At 42.0% G+C, this 12,191-nt stretch overlaps 1 protein-coding gene across 4 annotated transcripts in view; it reads right to left on the bottom strand.

The window, feature by feature from the left end:
- The window catches only part of gale (UDP-galactose-4-epimerase), a 32,819-nt gene that overhangs the window by 13,772 nt on the left and 6,856 nt on the right, over positions 1-12,191 (bottom strand). For all 4 annotated transcript variants that reach the window (XM_043717747.1, XM_043717746.1, XM_043717748.1 and 1 more), the window contains exons 4-6: positions 6,017-6,132; positions 4,115-4,228; positions 255-431 (exon numbers count right to left, since the gene is read on the bottom strand). In XM_043717747.1, coding sequence (XP_043573682.1) covers positions 255-431; positions 4,115-4,228; positions 6,017-6,132 — 407 coding nt within the window. The remainder of the gene's footprint in view (positions 1-254; positions 432-4,114; positions 4,229-6,016; positions 6,133-12,191) is intronic.

Genomic DNA, 12,191 nt, shown 5'->3' with positions numbered 1-12,191 from the left:
CCCCACCCTCCCCTAGCTTATCTCTCCATGCTTCAGGCTCTCTGCCTTTATTCCTGATGAAGGGCTTTTGCCCGAAACGTCGATTTTGCTGAAGCTCCTCGATGCTGCCTGAATTGCTGTGCTCTTCCTGCACCATTGATCCAGAATCTGGTTTCCAGCATCTGCAGTCATTGTTTTTACCTAACATTATACACAGCCTACTTTCGGTCTGACAACTTCAACAGGTGCCAAACTCATACAATGGTAAGAAATACCTTTTCTGCGTAGCAGAGATCCTTAATCATTTCTTCAATGAAGTACTTTGTTTTTCCATAAGAATTAGTGCAGCTGCCAACGGGATGTGCCTCATCGATGGGCAGGTAACTGGGATTTCCATATACAGTTGCTGAACTGCTGAAAACAATGTCTTTAACACCATATGTTCTCATTGTCTAAGGCAACAAAAGAAAAGGATAAATCATTCAAAAATTCAAAGTTCACATCATCGAAAACCAACCTCAACATCCTTTTGGGTAATGTCCTTACCAACGACCTCTCATTTCTCAATGACAGGTCTTTCCAATTTGTAGTGATTGTAATTACATTTTCCATTTGCAAAATGCAAACTGCAAACTTGACAGGACACACTCAAACAGCATCTGTAGTGAGAACAGGTCAAAAATATACTCAAGCCCTGAGGTTTGAAAGACTGAATGAAAGCTACAATTTTAACTCAGCACTCACTTGAGGCTCTGCCTTCATTTTATCACACAACACCAGGTTATAGTCCAATGGACTTATTTGAAAACATGAGCTTTCAGAGTGTGACTTCATTAAATCCAGTCTGTAATTGCAGATTCACAATTTCCCAGATTTCTGCTTCAAAGACCTTTTCAGTAAAGGCAACCGTCCAATAGTCTGAAAATCACGCTGCTCATTTGCGGTCAGACCACTGTGTAAGAGCAAAGTTATTCAAGTACACTACAGACTTAAAAGATTTAAAATGTGCCAGAATGTTATATTCAATATCTGTACTAACAAGGCTAAATTTAAAGACCTTTGAGCCTGTCGTGCTATGCAATATGATCTTGGCTGATGATCCAACATAGTAACCTATTCTTGTTTTAGCCCCATATGCTTTTGATCCCTTTGACCCAATATAACTCCTCAAAAATATTCAATGCTTTGGCCTCAAACACTGTGTCAAAGAGTTCCATAGGCTCACCACTCTCTGGGTGAAGAAATTTCTCATTGCTAAATTGCCTACCCTGTATCATTAGATTGTGACCCCTTGGTTCTGGCCTTCCTCGTCATTGGGACTATCCTTCCTGCATTTACCATGTCTAATCCTATTAAAATTTTATAGATTTCTCTGAGATCCAGTCCAGTGACTATCATCATAACAGATAGTCTCGCTTTATATGTCAGTCCTGCCATCCCAGGAATCAGTCTGGTAAACTTTTGCTACACTGTCTTCATGTCTAGGACACCCTTTGCCAGATTAAGGAGACCAAAACAACACACAATATCCCACGTGTGTCTCATCAAGACCCTGTACAAGGTCAGACACCCTTGCTCTTATAGGCGAATCCTCTTGCTATAAAGACCAACCCACCACATGCACTCTCTTTCTTTCTTTCTTTCACCAACTGGTGTACAGAGGAACCAAGGTCTTGTTGCACCTCCCCGCTTTCCCAATCAAAGCTATTCAGATAATTCACCGCTTTTCTGGTTTTTTTTTGGAACCGAAGCGAATAATTTCACAGCTATCCACATTATACTTCATCTGTCCACAATACATCGACACATCTCTGCATCCTCCTCACAGCTCACACTCCTACCACTTATGCTGGTGCTGACATTTTAAAATCTGGAGAATGAGGAACTTGAAAATGATATTGTTTCCAAATACTGTATCATTTATAACCACAAATATGTGTATTTACCCTCGATGTCTGAGCAGCCTCACAAAAACAAATAGAGCTCACCCAAATCTTCTTTCAAAAGTAACAGCTAATTATTAAAATATACAACAGGTAAGCAGAGGTAGACAATATAATTTCTTCCCATTGCCATATGCACAAATTTCCAATCTTTTATGGGGCATCACAACCATACACTATACAACATGTTACTAAACCTCTCACAAAAAAGCAGCCAACCACATTAGCGGTTATACAAGATGGCAAATGCCTTGCAGAGTGAGGAACAAAGTGGCAGACTTAATCCTGTCTACATTGGTAATAGATCAATGGTGGTGTACTGAGTGACAGCAGGCAGGCTTATGGGGTTGGGAGGCAGAAGAGGTGGTGGTGGTGGTGGAGACGGAAGTGGAGGAATGAGAAAGAAAGGGAACGAACAAAATTAATCACCTGTGGTTTGTGCCTGAACTCTGTTTGCGAAAGACTTGCATTCAGCAATGATCCTTTCCCCCACTCTATAGTGAACTAGCTCATTCAAATCTGAGATTTGGGTCACAAACAAAGAATAACAGCTGTGAACATGAATTCAGAGAGTTATCTGCACTTCTAGGAAATTCAGAGCAGGAGTAGGGTATTTAGCCTCAAGTCTGTTCCACTAATTAATATGGTCACACTTGATCTATTTTTTAAACTTCATCTACTCATCTTTTCATTTCCCACCTTATGCTCGATTTAAAATACATTTCCATTCAGCTAACTTGGTTCCACATTCCTCAAAACTCGGCCTATCAAAAATCATTTTAAATTCTGATTTTTCGATTGACCTCGCAGCAACAGCTTCCACTGTCCTTTTTATGAAGGGATGCCTGCTGACTTCACCCTTGAATGGCCCACCTCTGATTTTAAAGGTAATGCTCCTTTATCAAGAAAGCTCAGCAAAGGAAACAGTTTCTCCTATAACCAATTAAGGTCTTCAATCAGATCACTTCTTAATCTTCTGTACCCGAGAATACAAGTTCAGGCCACCTGAGCTCAGATCTTAACCATTTTAGCCCCAGCGTCATTGTGGAATATGCACTATATCACTTGCAATGTATCCTTCCTGAGGGACAGTCTCCAGGGAATTAATGCAATACTTCAGATTGGTTTAATTAGCGATGTAAACAACTGCAGCAAATTTTCCACCTCCTACTATTTGTCTCCTTGAAGTGTAAGCAACTTCTAACAACTTTTGTACCAGTTTACTGTTGTTTTTACTGACATCTGCACATGGATCCCAAAAAAAATGTTATTGAGTCCCAAGTGAACAATCTCTCACTGCCCCATACTGAACCTGCCTGTTACAGTTTCACCCACTCATTTCACAGTTTGCAACATTTCTGATCCCAACAATCTACTTAGACAACTTCCTTCGTACATCTGTAATTGCCCTTGTTTAAGTTGAGGATACTCGTTTGAGATTCAAATTGCTTTCCAAAACTGAATTTGAAATTGCACCACTTATGATTGTTACACTCCATAGAGGATCCTTAACTACAAAGGATATTATTAATCCTACCCGATTTAAAATAGGCCGTACCCAGGTAGGTTGCGTAAAATACTGCTCTAAGAAACAATCCCTGATGCACTTTTCAAATCAATCTTCCAGGTCACCCTTGCACATCTGATGCGTCTAGTCAATACACAGATTAAAATCACCCAAAACATGGCAATGCCCTTCCTACACACCTCCAACATTTTCTCATTTGTACTTTGTCCCAGCAGCAAAGCAACTCTTTGGGAGCCTTCTGATGACTCCCATTTGTGACTTCTTTCCCATGTTATTCTCTATTTCCACCCAACCCGATTCCATAGCATGCTCCATTTGTATATCTACACACCACCACAATGGTATCTTCCTTTATAACAAAACTAACCCACCTCCTTTTCCTTTATGTCTATCCTTCCAGTATAACCAGCAAACTTAGATATTTTAATCCAAAGCACACACTATTGCTTTCAATAGGAGAAAGAAATATAAGTCAAATTCCATGAACTGATCCATGCTCAAAATCTGGGTTTCATCTTAACAGCTAGAATTAACACATACCTACCTTACTGACACTGTCTTTGTCAATGCATAAAGAAAAGCAAGCACCACAGCCCTAAACACTATGTTCTCAACTGTCCCACAGTTTATCTTACAGAGGAACTTCCTAACTTAGCACACTTACCTCCAGAAGTTTAATTGTTCCTGTCAGGTTAACTTTATAATATAAAAGAGGCTTCTGGACAGACTCTCCAACAGCCTTCAACCCAGCAAAATGGATCACAGCTGAGAAATTGTGCTGGAAAAGGAAAGTTATGCTAATTACTAAAATGCACTTAAATCAGTTGTTCTAATCATCAAGTTTACACGTGGCTGGAGAACGCCTGAGGCATTACACCATCCTAGAAACATTCTCATTGGAAATTAGATTTATTGCACTTAAGTGAAGGTGTTAATTTTCATCTGTAATAGCAATAAATAGATTTTAACACTAACAGCTCATCAATTTAGTGTTACAGATTAAGCCCAAAATGTCCTCTGCAAATAAAATTTGACGATAATCACACAGTTAAGAACAACGTAGTTATATGCAGAGGAGTTTTGTTTTGCAAAAATGTAAGTGCTTTCAAACTCAAGTCATCAACTGTTCGTAAGGACAGCACAGTAATTCACTATACTTAGTCCCAAACATTTCAACCAACAAAATAAAACTACTAGTTCCAATACTATTATGAAATAATCATCTGACTACTGCGAAATGCTGTCCCATCGCTAAATGCGTGAATATGACCATGCAAGTGTTTCAAAATATTTTAAGAACAAGCTTGCACTTATACAGCACCTTTCACAATCTCCAGATGTTTTAAGTACTTGCAGCCAATGAATTTTGTGCATTCACATTTGTAACAATAAAATAATTTATGCCTAACTTCCAGCTTGACAAGCCTCAAATCTCAAACAAGTGAGCAGAGAGGATAAAATGCTTATAAGACTTCTCCTGCAGTGGCAGGGATAAAAACAAAAAATATAATCATGATTAGTCATGGCTGATCATCTGAATGCAAAGCAGGTTTGAAGTCTGAATGGCCTACTCCCACTTCTATTTTTATACGTCTATGGTCCAATGCTTGATTTTGCAATGGAATCCAGAACCAGGAGTCATAGTCTAAGGATGTGGGTTAAATCATTTTGTACTCCAATGAGGAGAAATCTCTTCACCTAGAGGTTGGATGATCTTAACGAATGGCAGAGCAAGCTTGATGGGCCAAATTGGCAGTTCCTGCTCATATTTTTTATGCTCGAGGGACATGGGTTCAAATTCCATCATGGCACGGTGGTGGTATTTGAATTCAATAATATCTGGCACAGTGGCAACCATGTAGCCACTGTCAATGGTCATTTATGCTTCTGGAGAAGGAAATCTAAATTTGCAGAAAAATTTCTTTTATAGAAGGAAATCTGCCAACCTTAGATTAATTAGATTAGATTCCCTACAGTGTGGAAACAGGCCCTTTGGCCCAACCAGTCCACACCGACCCTCCAAAAGAGTAACCCACCCAGACCCATCTCCCTCATGCACATCGCATTGTGGGCAATTTAGCATGGTCAATTCACCTAACCTGCACATCTTTGGACTTGGGAGGAAACTGAGCACCCAGAGGAAACCCACAGAGACACAGGGAGAATGTGCAAACTCCACAAAGACAATATCAGAAGCTGGAATTGAACCTGGGACCCTGGTGCTGCGAGGCAACAGTGCTAACCACTGAGCCACCGTGCCACCCCCACCTTACCTGGGTCTAGCCTACACATGATTCCAAACAGAAGATCATTGTTTCTGACGAGGGCAATTAAGAGTCAAACTTCACATCAACAAATAAAAAAGGAGTCCAGCTGGCAGTGCACTGGAATAGTTAAATCTCGATATAACAAAGACATGAATGAGGTTTTTGGCAGCAGATGAGCTGGACAATGGAAAACAGCAACCTGAGTGATGGCACAAAAAATAAACTGTATTGCTAAACCTTAACTAAAATTTAAAAAGCTAAGGAAAGCTGGTTACAAGCATCTGGATTCCAAGTGGTACCTCTTTAAACAGATTGCTTAGAGCAGATTCATCAAGTAGATCAATTTCTTGGAAGATTATGTCAGTCCCCGTGATCTGATTCACACGATGAATGCTTTCAGGAATTCCACCTTCACCTGGATTAGAAAAAGAAGTTGACTTTTTCCAGGCAAGTAATATAATCATCCTCAGCAAACAATCTCACTCTTTGGGTGGAACAAACAGCTTACCAAGCTAACAATTTTTATCAAGCAATTTGACAACTGTTGGGGTGTACTTCTGACCACTTAATCATGACCACAAGACAATTTTGCCCAGATTGTAAATGTCACTTCACCTAACTTGTATAATAGTTCCTTTATTTAACTGGTAAAAAAGTTGATTCATCAGAGTTCAATGCCTTTGCACGCGCACTGAACCACACCAGTGGAAATTCGTATTGGGGCAGGAGGGGGAGGTATCTTTACAGAAGCCTTCAGCTATTATGGTCAGACAGAAATCACCATCTTATTTTCACCATTAAACAGAAGTATCAGATTACTGACCTTCCTTGTCGCAAAAGTAGCCCTTCGTTTAGGTGTCTATAGTTACAGTAGTTTTGTGGGTTTAAATTAAATACCTCAGCGCTAATTCTATACTGACGTTTTCATACAGTATTGAGGTAGTGCTGTGCTCTTAAAGATGCATTTTGGATAAATAGAAACAGTGATCCCATCATCTCCCCCAGATAGATAAATGATCTATAGAAATGATTTGAAGAGGTGGTGTTCTGGCAGGTCACCTGGTGGCACATTTATAGAGTCATAGAGATGTACAGCATGGAAACAGATCCTTCGGTCCAACCTGTCCATGCCGACCAGATATCCCAACCCAATCTAGTCCCACCTGCCGGCCCATATCCCTCCAAACCCTTTCTATTCATATACCGATCCAAATGCCTCTTAAATGTTGCAATTGTACCAGCTTCCAACACTTCCTCTGGCAGCTCATTCCATACCCGTACAACCCTCTGTTGTAAAAGTTGCACCTTAAGTCTCTTTTATATCTTTCCCCTCTCACCCTAAACCTATGCCCTCTAGTTCTGGACTCCCCGACCACAGAGAAAGGACTTTGCCTATTTACCCAATCCATGCCCCTCATAATTTTGTAAATTTCTATAAGGTCACCCCTCAGCCTCTGAAGTTCCAAGGAAAACAGCCCCAGCCTGTTCAGCCTCTCCCTATAACTCAAATTCTCCAACATGGCAACATCCTTGTAAATCTTTTCTGAACCCTTTCAGGTTTCACAACATCTTTTCGATAGGAAAGGGACCAGAATTGCACGCAATATTCCAACAGTGGCCTAACCAATGTCCTGTACAACCACAACATGACACCCCAACTCCCGTACTCAATACTCTGACCAATAAAGGAAAGCATACCAAATGCCTTCTTCACATTCCTACCTACCTGCGACTCCACTTTCAAGGAGCTATGAACCTGCATTCCAAGGTCTCTTTGTTCAGCAACACTCCCTCGGACCTTACCATTACGTGACCTCGGTGGTAGGCAAGTTGTTGGAGGGAATCCTGAGGGACAGGATGTACATGTATTCAGAAAGGCAAGGACTGATTCAGGATAGTCAACATGGCTTTGTGCGCGGGAAATCATGTCTCACAAACTTGATTGAGTTTTTTGATGAAGTAATAAAAGATTAATGAGGGCAGAGCAGTAGATGTGATCTATATGGACTTCAGTAAGGCATTCGACAAGGCTCCCCATGGGAGACTGATTAGCAAGGTTAGATCTCATGGAATACAGGAAGAACTAGCCATTTGGATACAGAACTGGCTCAAAGGTTGAAGACAGAGGTTGGTGGTGGAGGGTTGTTTTTAAGACTGGAGGCCTGTGACCAGTGGAGTGCCACAAGGATCAGTGCTGGGCCCTCCAGTTTTTGTCATTTACATAAATGATTTGGATGCGAGTATAAGAGGTACAGTTAGTAAATTTGCAGATGACACCAAAATTGGAGACGTAGTGGACAGCAAAGAGGGTTACCTCAGATTACAACAGGATCTGGACAAGATGGGCCACTGGGCTGAAAAGTGGCAAATGGAGTTTAATTTAGATAAATGTGAGGTGCTGCATTTTGGGAAAGCAAATCTTAGCAGGACTTATACACTTAATGGTAAGGTCCTAGGGAGTGTTGCTGAACAAAGAGACCTTGGAGTGCAGGTTCATAGCGCCTTGAAAGTGGAGTCGCAGGTAGATAGGATAGTGAAGGCGGCGTTTGGTATGCTTTCCTTTATTGGTCAGAGTATTGAGTACAGGAGTTGGGAGGTCATGTTGCGGCTGTACAGGACATTGGTCAGGCCACTGTTGGAATATTGCGTGCAATTCTGGTCTCATTCCTATCAGAAAGACGTTGTGAAACCTGAAAGGGTTCAGAAATGATTTACAAGGATGTTGCCAGGGTTGGAGGATCTGAGCTACAGGGAGAGGCTGAACAGGCTGGGGCTGTTTTCCATGGAGCGTCTGAGGCTGAGGGGTGACCTTATAGAGGTTTACAAAATTATGAGGGGCATGGATAGGATAAATAGGCAAAGTCTATTCCCTGGGGTTGGGGAGTCCAGAACTAGAGGGCATAGGTTTAGGGTGAGACAGGATAGATATAAAAGAGACCCAAGAGGCAACATTTTCACGCAGAGGGTGGTACGTGTATGGAATGAGCTGCCAGAGGATGTGGAGGAGTCTGGTACAATTGCAACGGGCCGGGTGCTGGCAAGTGGGACTAGATTGGGTTGGGATAAATGGTCGACATGGACGGGTTGGACCCAAGGATGTGTTTCCATGCTGTACATCTCTATGACTCTATGAAGTGTATAAGTCCTGCTAAGATTTGCTTTCACAAAATGCAGCACCTTGCATTTATCGAAATTAAACTCCATCTCCCACTTCTCAGCTCATTGGCCCATCTGGTCCAGATCCTGTTGTAATCTGAGGTAACCCTCTTCGCTGTCCACTACACCTCCAATTTTGGTGTCATCTGCAATCTTACTAACTGTACCTCTTATACTCGCATCCAAATCATTTACGTAAATGACAAAAAGTAGAGGACCCAGCACCGATCCCTGTGGCACTCCACTGGTCACAAGCCTCCAGTCTGAAAAACAACCCTCCACCACCACCCTCTGTCTTCCAACTTTGAGCCAGTTCTGTATCCAAACAGCCGTTTCTTCCTGTATTCCATGAGATCTAACCTTGCTAACCAATCTCCCATGGGGGATCATTTCCTACACAATAGGGAGTAAATTTCAAAGGAAGTTCATTGGCTATAAAGTCTTTTAGTTTGCTCAAAGGTGTTTAAGGGCTCAATACAGGTTCATGCTTAGTTTTGTTTATTTCTAACCAAGAGATTAACTGGAAACATTTCCTGTAGATGTCTTGGTTCTCTGAAATGCATGGTCTACGATGGTACTTTTGTAACAATCTTAAAGTGAAAAAGGGGGTTAATTTGGATAAGGGTTAGGATGTCCTAAAGAAAAGTTCAATTTTGAAACTTGATAACCCAATTACAATACTACAAATAATAAAATGCTAATTTTGCAGCAACTTCACAGCCAACCTCACGTTAAAAGTACAACCAAAAATATTGTACAGTATTTAGACACAAGACCAGAAATGTTAACTGCACACATGCTACCAGAATGGCTTAGTATTTCTGACAGTTTCTATTCATCATATGAAAAGGGGAACACACAAAACTTGAAAAATATTCAACTGTCCATTTGACAGGGTGCTCTGCACCCAAACAAATTCCTCACCAGCAATGTGGTTCCTAACAGTGCAAAACAAGAGGAAAGGTTGTTTGGAACTTTATTACTGATATTACAATTCAGGATATTCAAAGCGGTCATAAATTGTTACCTGCAAATCAATTCCCTACAATGGGAATGCTTCGTTTTAAGGATTGGCCATTTAAGTGCCTTTCCCAACAGTTGCCCAATCTCATCCCAGCTGACGTCAATTCCGTTGGATACCGAAAGTGTGGATCCTACAGGAGTTCAAGGTCCTCTGCTAACACACCCAATTCTTCAAATGCAAAGCTGAGCAGTTAATTGCACATCCAAGGTAGCTGTCACAGCCTCACACTGTCTCTATCTGATCTGTCCATCAGGTTCTATTACACATCACTGGATAGTAATCCATAGTCTGAATGCCATTACCTGTCTCTCTTGAACTAATTCCCCAAACTAACTGGTTTTCAATACGAAATCAGTGCTGAACATTGATCCAACCCAGGACCTGCCTGGTCTCCAGTAACCACCATCATGTCATACAGAGGCAAAAGATGAAAGCAATATTGTGCTGAAAAATTATTATTTATGTATGGGATGTGGGCAACGCTGGCTTTATTGCCCATTTCAAATTGCGCATGAAGGTGGTCGTGAGCTGCCTTCTTAATCCACTGCAGTCCACATGCTGTAGTTTGACCCACAATGCCCTTAGGGAGAGAATTTCAGGACTTTGACCCAGTATCAGTGAAGGAATAGCGATATTTTTCCAAGTCAGGATGGTGAGTGACTTGGAGGATAACTTGCTGGTGGGGGTGCTCCCATGTATTTACTGCCTTTGTCCTTCTAGATGGGAGTGGTCATGGGTGTGGAAGGTGCTGAGGATTTTTGGTGAATTTCTGTAGTACATCTTGTGGATAGTAACACTGCTACTACTACTGAGTTTCAGTGCTGGAATGGATGGATGTTTGAGAATGTTTCAACCAAGTGAGCTTTGTCCTGAATGGTGTTTAAGCTTCCTGAGTGCTGTTGGAGCTGCATGCATTCAGACAAATAGTGAGTATTCAGTCACACTCTTGACTTTGCCTTGTAGATGGTGGGCAACTTCTGCAGAGTCAGGAGGCAAGTTACTCAGTGCAGTATTTCTAATCTGGGACCTGCTCTTGCAGCTACTGTGTTTATATGATGAGTTCAGTTGAGTTTGTGGTCAATAGTAAACTCGAGGATATCGATAGTGGGGGATTCAGTGATCCTGAAGAAGGGCCTGTGCCCGAAACGTCGAATCTCCTGTTCCCTGGATGCTGCCTGACCTGCTGTGCTGTTCCAGCAATAAAGTTTCAACTTTGATCTCCAGCATCTGCAGACCTCACATTCTCCTCCTAATAGCACTGATCGTCAAGGGCAGTGGTTAGATAGACTCTATTCAATAAGAGGTATTGTCATTTATGTGGCATAAAATGATATTTGCCATTTGTCAACCGAGCCTGGGCATTACCCAGATCTAGTCTTATTTGAATGTGACTGCTTCAATATCTGAAGAGTTGCAGATAGTGAACATTGTACAATAATTGGCAAATATCCCCATTTCCCACTTTATGATGTAGGGAAGGTTACTGATGAAGCAGCTGAAGATGGGTGGGCCAATGTGGTGTAAAATTATGTCCCAATACATGTGTGAATCATAATGCAACACATGTATTGGGCCAAGCAGTGGAATGTGGTGAAAGGGTTAAAATTGTGTCCCAATACATGTGTGAATCTAACCGGAATGGAGGTGTTGCTTAGTCCCGTGTGAATCTTATTACACACCTCCCCGTGTGAATCTTCTTATCTGTATGTAACCAGAATGGAATGTGTTTTTTAGCCTTGCTCTGCTGTTCACATGAATGTTTATATCTGGAAAAGAGTATATCAGCTGGAAAAGTCTCCAGTTCGGTAGAGTCTGCTCCGGGGTTACGTTTAACCGCCGAGCGTGGGTTGTTGGCAACCGCTCTACGAGAACTGACGGCTCCCAGTTCCGGTAACACGTAGAGTGAGTATAAACCAGACCCGGGAGTCTGCTCCGGGGTTACGTCTAACCGCCGAGCGTGGGTTGTTGGCAACCGCTCTACGAGAACTGACGGCTCCCAGTTCCGGTAACACGTAGAGTGAGTATAAACCAGACCCGGGAGTCTGCTCCGGGGTTACGTCTAACCGCCGAGCGTGGGTTGTTGGCAACCGCTCTACGAGAACTGACGGCTCCCAGTTCCGGGAACATGTAGAGTGAGTATAAGCCAGACCCGTTGTAAGTATGAGACCTGGTTGTGGCGACGCTGCGGGGAATAAAACGCTCATATTCTAGCAGACTCGCCTCTTGGCTGTTTGTCCTGTGTCAGACTACTTTCCTGCGAGCCTGGTCCTTGACCTTGAGAATTTTTAAAAACA

This window comes from Chiloscyllium plagiosum, chromosome 27, assembly GCF_004010195.1.
Source record: "Chiloscyllium plagiosum isolate BGI_BamShark_2017 chromosome 27, ASM401019v2, whole genome shotgun sequence".
In the NCBI taxonomy this organism is placed as follows: domain Eukaryota; kingdom Metazoa; phylum Chordata; class Chondrichthyes; order Orectolobiformes; family Hemiscylliidae; genus Chiloscyllium; species Chiloscyllium plagiosum.
The sequence above is the reverse complement of the archived record's forward strand: the minus strand, read 5'-3'. Positions and strand labels throughout refer to the sequence as shown.